Source organism: Danio rerio, chromosome 1, assembly GCF_052040795.2.
Source record: "Danio rerio strain M-AB ecotype USA chromosome 1, GRCz13ab, whole genome shotgun sequence".
Classification (NCBI taxonomy): Eukaryota; Metazoa; Chordata; class Actinopteri; order Cypriniformes; family Danionidae; genus Danio; species Danio rerio.
The window spans coordinates 57240425-57256251 of record NC_141021.1 but is presented as its reverse complement, the minus strand read 5'-3'; the positions used below and the strand labels follow the sequence as shown (position 1 = coordinate 57256251).

At 36.7% G+C, this 15827-nt stretch overlaps 2 protein-coding genes and 1 long non-coding RNA gene across 16 annotated transcripts in view; 2 read left to right on the top strand and 1 right to left on the bottom strand.

The window, feature by feature from the left end:
* LOC147847023 (uncharacterized) overlaps window positions 1-14406 on the bottom strand; it is an 81851-nt gene extending 67445 nt beyond the window's left edge. Inside the window, exon 1 of the long non-coding RNA XR_015477207.1 lies at window positions 13784-14406. This is a non-coding gene — a long non-coding RNA (uncharacterized LOC147847023). The remainder of the gene's footprint in view (window positions 1-13783) is intronic.
* Window positions 2070-11350, top strand: tekt4 (tektin 4). Its single transcript, NM_001145690.1, is given in 6 exon segments — window positions 2070-2684; window positions 4234-4304; window positions 6448-6591; window positions 8077-8299; window positions 9870-10024; window positions 10330-11350. Coding segments are annotated over 6 exon segments (1356 nt in total). The 5' UTR covers window positions 2070-2135; the 3' UTR covers window positions 10544-11350.
* The window catches only part of wu:fj19g03, a 70442-nt gene continuing 66391 nt past the window's right edge, over window positions 11777-15827 (top strand). For 3 of the 14 annotated variants that reach the window (XM_087238231.1, XM_087238229.1, XM_087238228.1), the window contains exon 1: window positions 11777-13623. The gene's annotated coding sequence lies outside the window, so the exon portion shown is untranslated. The remainder of the gene's footprint in view (window positions 13624-15827) is intronic. The other 11 variants (XM_087238217.1, XM_087238213.1, XM_087238222.1 and 8 more) reach the window with 8 other exon arrangements.

Genomic DNA, 15827 nt, shown 5'->3' with positions numbered 1-15827 from the left:
GTGAGCCCGGGGAGAAAGTGTCCATTAACCCAGTGAAACAGACGAGTGCTGCTCAAATCTATTTTCAATCCTGTTTGAGTCCAACATTTCCTGGAATCAGTCAGTCATTAACCTAGATGAAGCAGCATTAAGCCAATTAAAAGACCGCTGGAAAGAGGAAGTGTAAGCTGTAGAAGTGGCAGATCCTGAGTAAACAATCAATCTTTTCCTGCCCAATATAAAAATATATGCTTTTTTTTAAGTTAACATGTATTTTGCAATGTCATGTTAATTTTTCATTGATGGTTCATGTTTTATAACCATAACTTGTCATATAAATGTGGTTTTATTATTGTAAAAGTGTAGTATGATCTTTTGTCTGATGGTGTGGTATGTGATGTTTTTGGATTTATGCCATTTGTGTACCCACAGTTTTACTACAAATATGGGTAAAATTTGGTTAGTTTGGTGAAAAGAGTTTATTTTACTGTTTATCACAATTTAACCATAATGAATTTGTATCAGGGTTAATTGTTGTAAGGGATCTCTGTCTTTATGAATATTTAGACGTCCTATAAACCCATAAAATGTCCACCAGCTTGCAGTTTTGGAAGCTAGCAACACTCGTTTCATTAAATCGTTTTCATACCCACAGCTCCTTCCAAATCTCTTTGAATATCTCCCCTCTGTTGAAGACAAAAGGAGATATTTTGCAGAATGTTCATAACTGGCATATTATTTCTTTTCACTAATAGAACTCAATGGCAATGTTTCCAACATTCTTCAAAATGTCTTTTTAGTGCTGAAGAGAGAAATTCATTAATGTTTTGAATAATTTGAAGTTGGATGTATTATGTAGTTTTCCTACTCCTCCCATGCAAACACTTCCCTTTGCGTTCCCTTTTTTGGTTATTTCTGGGTACGGGAGTGTTTTCTGTTGGATATTTTTGATAACCAATATAACCTTTGCAATATGTTCCCTGCAGGTTATGTTCAATGATGATGGTTATTTTATAACTTAGAAAAAACCTTCCCATAACATTCCTTGCAGGTTATTCTTATAACCAAGATCTATCCATTCCAAGGTTCCTTGCTGGTGTTAATTGGATTTTTTAATAATGTGGACAGAACTGTCTCAGAATTTCATGTTCATTTTTATATTTACATAACCTACAGCAGAGATGCCCAAACTAGAGTCCACAGGCCAAAGTTGGCCCATGATAAGCTTTGATTTGGCCCGCCATCCCATAAGAAAGGGAGAATGATGGTGAGAGATATTGTCATTTCAAATGTAATGCAATCTTTTATTAGTTTGTTTTATTGTTAAGCTACAAAAATTTTACTGAAATAAAAAGTTTTAATTTACATGCTGTAATTTAGTTTAAAATGTAAATACTGTGAGCCTGCGGATAGAGGAAAATGCAGGAACTTTAATGGGCAAATCTAGTCAAAGGCAGATTCTGCTTGACTAGTGTATTCAGCACTGGTCTCCGTTGTTATAAATGTGATTGCTTATGCTTTATTGCATTAATTTATCATTTAAAAGTCATACTGCATTAGTTAATATAAGTTATAGCAATGTTTTCTATTTATTTTGAAATAGTATGAAATAAAATAGTTTGGTATATTGATCTTCAGCCCACAGCTCCCAATGATATTTAGTTTTTGGCCTTATATGAAAAAGTTTGGGCACCCCTGACGTAGACAGAACCTTCCCAGAATGCTCCCTGTAGGTTATTTTCAGGTTCTGTAGAGAACCTTTTCAGAACCATCCATGCAGGTTATTGGATTTTATATTTCAACTCCATTTATAACTAACACACAAACACAGACAAGTTGTGTTTATATATGTATTATATATTATGTTGTTATTTTATGATTTATTTTCTGTTTCTGAGCTTTGAATCTGTAATCATTTTAAGAATAATGGATTCTTTTTTGAAGAAGAAAAAACAAATAGCAACAATAATGTACTTTAGATGTAATCGTGTAAATCTGAATAACGTTGAAAATGTGTAACGTGAAACTCCCGCGTCCAACAAACTCATGGAAACCGTATCCAGGCGACGGAAAACAAACTAACCGTTCGTCATCTCCTCGACCGTTATAAGTAAAACGTTTTATACACAGGCGCTCAAATACTTTTACTCCAAATTATGATGTCTTCACAGATTCTAGTGTCTCGGCCTCATTATGACACACGGGTCGTGGCGCAGAGTGGCTCACAGCCACCGGTGGAAAACCCGGAGATCGCCGTTAAACATAATGTATACGCTGGAACATCCACCGGCTTGACCACCGCGGGTTACCGGAGCGCCAAATACACCCCCGACGAGTGGTTCGACAATAACTCCGCTCTGTTAAACCGGGCAGCCGCCGACCGAAACCAGGCGGAAAACATCTGCCACGAGTCCCGAGCGCTGAAAGCGGAGACCGACGCGGCTACTTTACGCACGCAGACCGAGGGCACCACACACCTGGGGTCGCGGCTGCAGGATATCCACCTCTGGAGGTCCGAGCTGGAGCGACTCATTGAACGGCTCAGCGCAGAAACAGACCTGCAGATCAGCTCCAGGCGGCGGCTGGAGAAAGCGCTGGACGCCACGGAGATTCCCTTCGCCATCGCCACCGATAACCTGACCTGCCGGGAGAGACGCTTCGGTCCCGACCTGGTGAAGGACGCGGTGGAGGAGGAACTTCTGAAGGTACACAGACAACTAATTAAAAAATAACACATAATAACCATATTTAAATCAGCATCTATTAACGATTGAAATGTGTTCATTTATTTGAGTTCATTCGTTAAAGGTATAGTTCATCCAAAACTGAAAATTCTTTCTTCTGTAGGTTGAAATTTCTTTGTGCATTCATTTTCATTTATTCGTTTAAGTAAAGTGAAAATGTTGTCCTTCTTTACTCTCTTGTCATAAATCAGTTTGAGTCTCTTTCTTCTATTCTACACAAAGAAGATATTTCTGTAATCATTGACTTTCATAGCATTTGTTTTTCCTACTATGGATGTCAACGGTTACTTCTGAAGGTAACATACACAGACAATTTACATGGAGTATTACAAAAAAATCATAAATGACCACATTTAAAATCAGCATTCAGCTCCATTAACGATTGAAATGTGTTCATTTATTTGAGTTTATTCGTTAAAGGGATAGTTCATCCAAAACTGAAAATTCTTTCTTCTGTAAGATATTTTGAAAATGCTGAAAACCTGTAACCATTCACTTTCATATTATTTGTATTTCCTTCTATGGAAGTCAATGGTTACAAGAATTCAACTTTCTTCAAAATATCTTATTTTAAATGCAGGGGAATAAAGAAACTCATAAAGGTTTGAGAACTATTTGAGGGAGAGTAAATAATGAGTAAATGTTTTAAATGTATGTTATAGTATTTATAATGTTAAACGAAGCTAACACTGCTATCGAATGCTACTACTTGAAAACTATATAATGGGTAATACAGTTCTTGTGTTACCATAGCAACTATAGAATTATTCATTAATCTTCCTCCAGTTTAGTCCCTTTATTTATCAGAGGCCGCCACAGCGGAATGAACCACTAACTATTCCAGCATATGTTTTACACAGCGGATGCCCTTCCAGCTGCAACCCAGCACTGGGAAACACCCATACACTTGTATTCGCACACATACACGGCCAATTTAGCTTATTCAGTTCCCCTATAGCGCATGTGTTTGGACTGTGGGGAAAACCGGAGCACCTGGAGGCCGACATGGGGAGAACATGCAAACTCCACACAGAAATGCCAACTGACCCAGCCAGGGCTCGAACTAGAAACCTTCTTGCTGTGAGGTCGACAGTACTAACCTCTGAGCCACCATGTGGCCAACTATAGAATCACCACAGCTTATTAATTAGTTTACTATAGTATGGTTTGAAATCACTAGTATTTTAACTAATATATATATATATTTAATGGCATCTATGTTTGCATGGAAAAAGTTAACATTACTGGAATCTTGCAATTGGACAAAAAGGCTCTTTATAGAAGTAAATTGTGTGTTTGAAGAACTATTTACCGAAAAGCTTATTTTAAAATCAATAAATGTTTTTTTTTTTTTTGCTATGGCATCGCTGCCTAAAAATCTTATAGAAAATCTCTTTTTAAGAGTGTAAATGTGAAAGACTTCTTCATTAATGAGTAAAGAATTACAGTAATAGTTGTAACGAGTAACTATGAATAACTTGTCAAACCTTTTTCGATTGATGTGCAACAGGAGGTGGAGCTGATCAGAAGCGTCCAGACCCTGCTGAAAAAAACTCTGGACCAAACCATCAACCAGATAAGGCTAGTCATCCACATTACACATTTGTGTTTAAGTCTCTACAGATTCCATAATCTTCAGGTATCATAATTCAAGGGATAGTTCACCCAAAAATACTTGGTCAAGTGGTTTTAAGTGAAGTTTATTTATAAACAAATTTCGAGAGGATCACTTGCTTATGATTGTTCACAGCTGTTCCAACTTTAGCTAATGACTGATTATCCTATCAGACGATCCTTAACTCACTATAAATAACCAGACTTTTCTCATCTCAATATCTTCGTCTTGAAGAAACCCCCCACCCAACCCTACTTTCCCTCCTTTCAAACGGGCGTTACGGTGGCCAGCAATTAGCGCTGTTGCCTCACAGCAAGAATGCCCCTGCTTTAATTCCTTTCCAAACCAGACGGCATTTCTGTGCGGAGTTCTCCCCGTGGTCGCGTGGGTTTTCCCCGGGTCCTCCGGTTTCCTCCCACAGTTCAAAAACAAGCACTCTAAACAATTAATCCTAATACTTTAGCTAAACTCTGAGTACACCTTTCAGCATCCATATCAGACACTTAGCTACAACAAGCAAGAGGGGGAATCATTGAGATCTACCTGAGCTCAAACTCTCCTCTCGCCTTGCAACAGGAGGGAGCCCAGGGCTCGAGGATCTTATGAGCTCAGGGCTCTCTCCCGGGACAGCACGCCAAACTAGCTTTATTATCAATCATCAGCTAAGTGTGAACTCTTGAAACCTTTATAAACTTCTTTATTCTGTGGAACACAAAGGAAGATATTTTGAAGAATGTTAGAAACCAGAAGCCACTAACTTTCATAGTTGGAACAAAAATACTATGGAGGTACATAGCTGCTGCTTTTCAACGTTCTTCAACAAATCTTCCTTTGTGTTTAAACAAGGTAAGGATGGAGGTGGATATCAAGTAAACGAGCTATCCCTTTATTATGTCTTGCATCCAGGGGCGGACTGGCCATCTGGCAATTCTGGCAAATGCCAGAAGGGCCGGACCATTTTTCAAATGTGGGCCGGTATGCTATTTTTTTATTATTATTATTATTTTTTGTATGTATCGTTTTTACATGCAGGCAGCTTTTATCTCTTGCAAGATGTGAATATTATGATGATGATGATGATGATAGTAGTAATAATAATATTAAATGTTAAGCATTGGCCCAATCGGCAATGGCTGGCTGGTTTCAAGATGAGCCGACCCAATTAGAGGTTACGTGGACGTAATCAAAATCTGGCAAGAATGTCAAACAAACAGTAAGTTCAACACAAGCTTATTGTCAGAGATGGACGGTAAAAATTAAAGCCGGGGCCGAAAAATTCAGAGAAAGCAAAAAATTGCTCTAAAATCAAACACTGCTAAATGCAGAAAATTAACTGAAATGGTCTTGAAAGTTGCTGTTTCTGTGTGGAGTTTGCATGTTTGCGTGGGTTTTCTCCTGGTTTCCCTCACATGTCCAAACATATGTGCTATAGGTGAATTGGGTAGGCCTAATTGTCCATAGTGCATGTTTGTGAATGTGTGTGTGTAGTGGTTTCCCAGTGATGGGTTGCATCTTGGAGGCCATCAGCTGCATAAAGCATCTGCTGGATAAGTTGGCGGTTATTCCGCTGTGGCGACCCCTGATTAATAAAGGGATCAAGCCAAAAAGAAAATAAATGAATAAAATGACTATATGGATAAATTTGTTATAAACTGGTTGTTTTTGTTCCAGTCACACACATTAAATGTTTAAATATCTATTACATATGGAACTGCTTATATTATTTCACCATCTGTACACCAATATAAGTAGTGAATGTGCGTGTCCGTGGATGGGGCTGTGTCGGTGTGGTAATGTGGGCTGGTGCGGCTATAGTGCCAGGGCTGATTTTTAGTCCCAGTCCGCCCCTGCTTGTATCTCATGAAACACTAATTATAGCAGAGTGTTTCTACAGGGGGTTTGTCAAGCCCACTCACCAGTGTGAGGCACACTCAGAAATGCGCAATATCTTTATAGATATATGGAATGATTGTAAGAAAGTGTCTGGAAAAGTGTCAGAGATTAAAGAGTGTGTCTTCTACAGGTGGTTTGTCACATAGAGTAGATGAATGGCATTTTGTTAGGATTAAAGTCTGAGTAAAGTCACACAGCTGTGTCTGTGTCCACCAGGCTGAACCGGGAGGTGAAACACACTCTTGAGCTGGACTGGTCTGATAAACAGCAGGCGTACACTCTGGATGACCACTGTGGACGCTTCAGCAACAGGAGCACCGACACACAGCGGCATCCCAGTTCAGCAGTGCTTCAAGATCAGTGCGTACCAAACCTCACTTCAACAAGACACTAACTATACTTTCATTCAGGAGCGCAACTGCACATTTACTGATGGGTATGCGGCTTCAACTCATACCACCCCAAATTTCTTCCCAGTTTAATTTTCCCTCACTAAATGATTATAACACCTTGACTAGCCTTGCTTTTGGACTTTTTGTACTACATTTGTCAAAACAAAATCATAGACATGGGAGTCCTACAGGGCAAAAGAACATTGTGATTACTTCTCACATGCATACTGTGAGAAGTGTAAGGTCTGTCTTTGCCAGAACAATTGACTGAAAGTGCTAAAAGTGAAATAAAAAAGACTGTCAAATGTTTAGTGTAAAAAAAACAGAAACAAACTGTGTGAAATGTTCTATTTAATTGTTTTGTTTAAAGTTTTGAGCTAAGAAGTTACCAAAAGGCCTGATGAATCAATATGATACATAATAAATTCATAAAAACATGTATATAGTATGAAAAATGGGGGGAGGGGTGGAATGATTTTTTTATTTAATAAAATACAATATTATACGCATATAAAATGCTAAATAAACATTTTTAACCATATATATATATATATATATATATATATATATATATATATATATATATATATATATATATATATATATATAATTATTATTAATATTATTATTATTAATATTATTATTATATTATATATATATATATATATATTATATATATATATATATATATATATATATATATATATATATATATATATATATTATTATTAATATATATTATTTCAAACTTTTAATATGGATAATTTCAAAAATAGTTGTGGCACAATGGCGCCCCCCATGTGTGGCGCCCCTATGCGCCGCATATACTGCATACCTGTAAGCTGTTTTAATGCGTACACCAACCCCACCCCTTACCCTACCCCCAGTGACATCACTCGTAGAAGAAGTGCAAAAAAGGTGGAGCTCAAGCTCCCCCTCGCTGGAGCTCAGCTCGCCCAAATGGCTCTGCAGCGAGCACCACTTGCCTTTTTGCGCCACTGCTTTCATTTCATGCGCACCTTTCACAATGCAAAGTGTCTTCTCTTTACACTGTTAGAAATATCTGTTAAAGTCTGCTTGAATTTTATTTTTGCTGGCTTACATTGTTATTCTTCAGGTGGATAATTAATTTGTGGAAGATAATCCACTTAAAAAAATGTTTGATTTGGTAATCTTCAATCAAAGCCTGACCATATGGTTCTCCATTTGTAGTGTCGGTCCTGGGTTTTTAGGATTATAAACTCAGACATTCACAGCAACATTGTTTTCATCTAATAGCAACTAAAGTCAGCCACTATCCTGTGTAATAAATAGTAAAAAATCTCTTACGCCCTTCTGAAAAAAGTAAACCAATTACCATCTGAATAGGGCCCCAGACTTATTTTTGCAGTACTGGGTCTTTGATGATGAACAGTTATCACAGCATGGAGCTCTCGGATGTGGTTCTCCGCAGGGTGTGTGATGAGGAGGTCTGGCGTAAGTTCACTGTGGATAACCTGCGGCTGGCGGAGAGAGAGGAGACGGCGAGTCAGGCCCTGAGGCGTCTGACTGAGCGGGTCCTGCAGGAGACCACGGAGGACCTGCGGGCGCAGTGTGACGCTGTGGATCGAGCCTTCACTCAGCGCTGCGTGGAGATGAGCCAGGCCAAAACACAGCTGGAGCTGCATCTGGCACAGGCAACACACACACCCAAACACACAGCAAAAGTCAATACATGTACACAAAATATCATATTCACACTGTGAAGAATGCTGGGTTCCACACAATTGTTTTGCGTTGGGACATGAAGGAATTAAGGTAGCTTATTCGTTTTACACAGTTAAGTGGATTGAATATAAAACATTTAAGTTGTCCCCAAAAAAACTCAATAATTGTGTTGTTTCAGCTCATTTTAATTAAGTTGCTTAAACAAACAAGCAAACACAATTTTTTTGAGTGCATAGCCTTTGTATTTTATACAAACAATCATACTCGTGCGCAGTATTTTGAATTATCATGAATTAGTGCATGCCTGAGGTGGTGATGCATCTACAACATGAAGCTGATTGGGCAGTAAAACTTTGGCCTGCATTATTTTCTAATAATTCAATGAACTGGACTCAATTATTCCAATTATACTATAGTTACCACAGCTAAAACATCAGCTGATATGTTGTATTTAAGACATTTGTCAGGTTTTGTACAGGTTCCTGTGTTTAGGACTAGTATCTTACACATCTCGTCCAAAGCCATTTCTTCGCTCAAAACCTGCCAGAACTACTATAGCTGTGTGTTTATCTGAAAATAACTGCACTTTAGAATGCTCACCGGCTAATCAAGCATCCAACAGTGCTGTAGTATAATTATGTTTAAAGGTGTGCTACGCAAATTTTGCTAAACGATGCTGATATTTGAAAGCACTAAAGCAAACACACTTATAACCTAAAAGGACCTTACCTATTTTTTATATCTCTGCTGTCATAACTAGACATGCCCCTTAATGCTGATTGGTTGCGAGTGTAGTTTGGGGGTCCGTCTGACACAATGGTAAAAACCGTTTTTAATATTATGGAGCCAGATCAGTCTCAAAAATAAATGTAAAAAATAAAATTATACAAGCAGAGCACAATTCACGTTTACAAAATCCAATTTGCAAATTTATAAACACACAATTCGTGAGTTCACAAGTTAAAATCATAAATATTTTTGCCAAATGAACTGGATTTGCATATTTGTGAATCGTGTTTTGAATTTAAAAATAGGATTGGTGTATTTTTGAATCTTGTTTTGATTTTACGATTTGAATTTGTGTATTTTTGAATCGTGTTTCAAATTTATGAATTGAATTTGCATATTTTTCAGTTGTTTTTTAAATTACGAATTGGATTTGTGTATTTGTGAATCGTGTTTTGAATTTACGAATTAGACTTGTGTATTTTTGAATCTTAATTTGAATTTACGAACTGGATCTGAGTGTTTTTAAATCGTGTTTTGAATTTACGAATTAGATTTGTGTATTTTTTAATCGTGTTTTGAATTTACCAACTGGATTTGAGTATTTTTGAATCATGTTCTGATTTTACAAATTGGATTTGTGTATTTTTGAATCGTGTTTTTAAAGTTACGAACTGGATTTTTATAAATGTGAATTGTGTCGTATGAATTGTAGATGCATGAATTTTATTTTGTTAATGTATTATTTTTTTAGACTGATCTGGCTCCATACAATTTTGCTCTGCGTAACTTTATCTTGTGTGTGTGCTTTAGATTCTGGAGCAGATCGGGGCTCAGGAGAGGAATATCTCACACCTGCAGGAGGCGGTGCATGATAAAGAGGCTCCGCTCAGAGTGGCTCAATCTAGACTGCATTACCGGACCCTCAGACCCAACATGGAGCAGTGTCGAGACCAGCCGCAGCTCAGGTACAAACACAAACACAAACACATGCTATTTTTTGTGATTTACGAGGACTCTAGATAGCCATTATGTATTTATACTGTAAAAAAATACATTTATATAGTCTTTACCCTCCCCAACCTTCAAACGAAATGAAGAAAAAAAAAAAAAACATATGATTTTAAAATGTAAGGTTTTAAATTATGAGGAAACAATATCCGTATAAACCACCTCAACATTGTCATACCCTTGTCATTAACCAAATTTGTGTTCTCATAAACCACATAAACAAGCACACACACACATATGTAAACTCACCTGTTGTGTGTAGTCTGTTAGGTGAAGCGTCCAAGCTCAGCAATACCGTGTCGGCCCTGCAGCAGCAGCTTTATGAAGCACAAAAGTCTCTGTCTGACCTGGAGGAGAGCAGATTGAACCTGGAGAAAGACATCGCCTGCAAAACAAACTCCCTCCTTATTGACCGAGAGAAGTGCATGACGCACCGCACAAGATACCCCACCGTCACAGTGCTGTCAGGATACTGAAACACCTTTTTCAGTGGGCTGCAGTATGTGTGCATTTTGGCAGTGATTATATTGACCTTATTCTTATTTGCTCGTTTTTGTGACTGTTTTAGAGCGTTCAATTCAGTCGCCTATGGGGGAAATTACTAGGAATAACAAAAAACAGTCAAAATGCTTGCTCTACAAACAAGTGTGTTCAAGACATAAAAACTAAAACACCCAACAGAGTTTGGACAGAACTTTGGATTTATAAAAGATTAATTATAGTAGTTTAAAGTCTTTTTCCATTTGTCACTTATTAATATTTCTAGATATATTATAAATAAAGAGTGGCCTATTATTATGAGATGGCAGCCTATTTAAAAAAGAAAAATCTGTCTTCTGTTACTGGCTTTAATATTATTTCAGATATATATCAGATTCAGAAGACAAAATCGATTTTTTGCCAGTAAATTGGCTTTTTTTAATACAATGATTTTATATTAATACATTTTATTTCATTAAAACATCAGAAATTAATACACTGAATGACTTTTCACTAAAGTCTGTCATAAAATCCAAATGACTTGAATATTACAGTGCAATTTATATGCAAAAATGACAGATTTTCAGTAAATGTTCTTCCCTAAAGAAGCTTTTTAGTAGCAGTCTCGCACAATAACTACTATTGGCTTTATGTATGGACTGTAAATGTAACTGGATACTGTGTGCTGAGTTTTTTGTGTTGTAATATCGGATTAAAAGTATTGTCTACATAGGCACATTGATAAATGATTTATATTTATTGTGAAAAATATTTATGAAATTAAAAAACATTGTACCACAACAGCAAATTCTTTTACTTCATGGGATAGTCTAGAGTCCATTAAATGCACACTTCAGAATCTCGCCGGAAGTAGTTGGTCATCTGGATACTTTTTGCACACTGGTTTTCTAATACAATGAATTCAGACATGCTACTTGGCTGGTATACTGTTTTCAACATGCGATTTCGAACGCAGCCTTAATTCACCAGGGCCAATTCTGTTAAAGTTGGTGGCTCTGTCGCCTCACAGCAAAAAAGTTGCTGGTTCGAGTCCCTGATGGGCCAATTGGTGTTTCTGTGTGGAGTTTGCATGTTCTCCTCGTGTTGGCGTGGGTTTCCTGGGTGCTCCGGTTTCCCCCATAGCCCAAAAAACATACACTATAGGAGAATTAGGTAAACTAAATTGGCCGTAATGAATGAGAGTGTGTTTGAATGCATAGTGTATGGGTGTTTCCCAGTACTGGGTTGCCGCTGGAAGGGCATCTGCTGCGTAAAACATATGCTGGAATAGTTGGTAACCCTAAAGCTCTTTCCACACTGGGGGCATGCGAAAGGCTTCTCTCCGGTGTGAATGCTCAAGTGAATTTTAAGATTGTGTCTCTCGGCGAAGCTCTTCCCACATTCAGAACATGTAAAAGACTTCTCTACAGTGTGACCTTGTGAGTGTCTCTCGAGGCTTTGCTTGAATATGAAAGTGAAAGTCTGTTCAGTATCGCCTGTGTAGCTTTGATGAGAAGTGACAGAATGTTTAGTCAGACCTAAAATATCAAAGATAAAAGACATAAAGACAAGAAAAAGCCAAAGTAACATACTGTATGTGCACCCTAATGAATAAACTGAAGGATGAGAGTCCAACAATCACCCTTTAATAAACACAAAAGTATTCATGAGAGAAAAATCACTTGATAAGCAACATGAACTGACAAAAAATGCGGGCTGTTTATCTACAGAGCAAACAAATTAAACAAGACACAGGCGAACCTTATAGATAAGAATTAATTCAATAAGCAAGACTATTCACACAATGAATCAAACTCTGTTGCTTCATACAAATGCTAATGAGGATTTCAGTTTTAATATTAATGAAATATTTTGGTGTGTTTTATGTTGCAGGGGTCTATTTATTTACAACTACAACTACCATTTCACCATTCACAAATGCAACTTTTTTTATATGATCTTGTAAACTGCCAAGCTATGCTAACATGCTAGTCTCAGCCTAAAGAAAGTTGTTGGTACATTTTTAAAATAAGTTTAAACAATTCATATATAACAATATTTTGATGACTTTTTTTTAAGAAATACGCTTTTGTGCTGAGATTTCTACAAACATTTAAATAATAATTATTATAATGACGTTTTTTCGTTAAATGTTATTTAATTAAAACTTTATTTTTAATGACGCTCCAGGATCCCAGTTTTATATAAATTCTGTGGGCATCATTAAAACAATATATTTTAAGGCAGTTCTTATTCCAAGTTATTTAATGATAGATGCTTTATGGTTTGTCACAAAGCTAATTCTCCCGATTTTGTCCTTTTATCGTTGTTTTTTCCTTGTACATGAAATCATGCCATGGTAATTTTTTCCTACCAAATTTCCAACTATATTTGACATCTGGATTAATCATTCATCTCCCCTAGTCAAAAATAATTTGCTGCCTGTGGCGTTTCATTACGATAAAAAGAATGAAGACCGTACTTAACTTCATGATAAATGAGCATCTTACAGGGTCTTTTCCTCGTCTGTTCTTGTCCAGCTGACGGCTGGCATGTTTTCGTCTCCACATCTGGTGTCTGTGTTGCCTAATTGTTTTCAATCTGCTCCATCTTCACCAGGAAATGTTCAGTGCAGCTTTGTTCAGCAGTCTCCATCAGACAGACTTCGTTCACAATATTGAAAACATATTCTACATACAGAATTAATTAAAACAGTGATTAATTTGGCGTTCATCACACTGTTTAAATAAGCTTCAGTGTGTTAGTTAGCGGAAAGAAGCGCGTTGAAGTGGCGAGGTCACGTGATTCAGCAACGAAGCGTCCTCTTGTCGTGCTAGTTCAGAATGTTTGTGAATGTGATGATTTACCGCATAGCGGCCGTAGATTTGCTGAACAAGATTCTTATATTATTATATGGGTACATTTTTGAACATATGAATGAACCAGTGTGTGATTTGTAGATCAAAGTAAAGTACGTTAATTGACAGAAAACTGAAGGAGGCACAGCTAACGAACCAGGATGTACGACGAAATTCAATCTGTAACGGTCGACCCCCATTCTATGAAGGATTTAGAGGTAAGTACAGCTGCTGTTTCACCATTCAGACGTTAAATTTCACTTAAGTTCAGCAATGTTTTGTTTGATAAGGATGAAAAACTCCTCATATTATTTTATTGATTAATTAGCGTATTAGCCTTCAGTTACAGTCTGACCAAAATGTATATAGAAAGAAAACTTTCGGGAAATTGAAAATCAGAGCAATTCCATGTTAATGTCAACCTTGCCAAGAATTTTTTCAACAAAATACAGAAACTGTTTCTATGTTTCTTTTGTGTAAGCAATTATTTTTCAGTATTTTAGACATACTCAAAAATGTCCCTGTCAGTGTTTCTAAACAGTTTTATTTGATTTACCAAAGTCATACAAGTGGCAATTTCACATTGGTCACATCCTTAACACAGAGGTGTTACATCCATAGCGAACCTTATTCCTCTTAAATGCAAAAATATAAAATAAAATAAAATTAATCATGTTTTTTTCTGTAGAGAGCCAACTCATCATGTTGATTAGCATATTTTATTGGGGGGGGGGGGGGGGTGCCGTTTAATTCACAGAGTTTCTACAAAGCATGTTGTATACTGCAAACTCGCATACTTTTTTTGGTCACATCCATTATGCATGTTTATTTTCCTTATTTAAAGTACAAAGCACATTTTTCTAATCTTATAACTCTGTGGTTAGTAATTTTGGAAAATATAAACAGATGGTTCAATATAAAGTTAATATAAACTTTGTGTAAATTTATGTTTTGATTTTTTTTACTGCAAATGTCGCATCCATAACGCTGAAATTGCTCATCAGTATACATATTTTTCTAGTTCAAGTAGTATTTCTGTTGAATATATGTTAAAGTTGGGCGATCCAGTGCCAAAAAATCCAGATTGCCTTCTGCCAGCTTCTCTTATCTTTCAAATAAGATCTTTCTTGAGAAATGTAAAAATTCAAATATACATTAAAATAATTCAGGGCGGTGCAGTAGGTAGTACTGTCGCCTCACAGCAAAAAGGTCGCTAGTTCGAGCCTCGGCGTTTCTGTGTGGAGTTTGCATGTTCTATCTGAGTTCGTGTGGGTTTCCTCCAGGTGCTCCGGTTTCCCCCACAGCCCAAAGACATGCGGTAGAGGTAAATTGTCTGTAGTGTGTGTGTGTGTGTGAATGAGTGTGTGTGGATGTTTCCCAGAGATGGGTTGGAAGGGCATCCACTGCTTAAAACACGCTGGATAAGTTGGCGGTTCATTCCCCTGTGGCGACCCCAGATTAATAAAGGGACTAAGCCGAAAAGAAAATGAATGAATGAATGAATAATTCAACATCAACAAGATTGATGTAGGCCATTAAGTGCTAAGAAATTAGCAAAGTTTATTGAATAACCTTGTATTGGTCAAAGCTCCTAAGTCATCAAAACAGAAACATGAAGATAGAGTAATGGGATTGTTCTGCTTCACAGTGTCTAATTCTGAAGTCTTCTTAGTGCAAGAATGTGAAGATGATAATATTATTTCAGTCATTACAATTCTGACAGTAATTATGCCATAAATCTATATATAAATTACATAGAAGTACCCAAAATATGTACAATATATATGTCTAAATATATAAACAGGCAACAATGACACTTTAACAGCTAAAAGTCTGGTCAGTGACCACTGAATCACTAATTGTGTTAAAATGTTTTATTTACAGCATGGATTGGCTGAAGATGTACATTTAAATAATAATGAAAAAACTGATTGTAAAGTAGCATCCTGGCCAAACTGTCCTATTTCATACAATTAAAAGCAAAATTATGCACACTTCTCTGAAGTTTTAATTATATTTCCCAAGTGCTATTTAACAAAGCAAGACCGTTTGTGAGATTATTTATATTATTTATATATTTTTTTTGTTCCTGGAGAAACTCTTTATTTCTTTTAGTTTGACTGAAATAAAATCAGTTTTTAATTTATTATTATATCTAACGATTCTTCGATCTTTTGAATCCATCAGGTAACGTGTCACAGCGTCAGTAGTACACTGCTCAGTCTTTCGCTTTCACGCTTGTACTTAGCAATTTTTATCTAAAACCTCAGATACTGTTGGTTGATTCCTTTTGGTTGTGCACCTTTTTTACTAACCAAGTTTGTCAACGTCATTATATTAACACAGATCACTCTGCCTATTCATGCCAGAGTCCTGCGGAAAAAGAGATTGACAGGTGGTAATTTGTGTGTAACCTATCTTT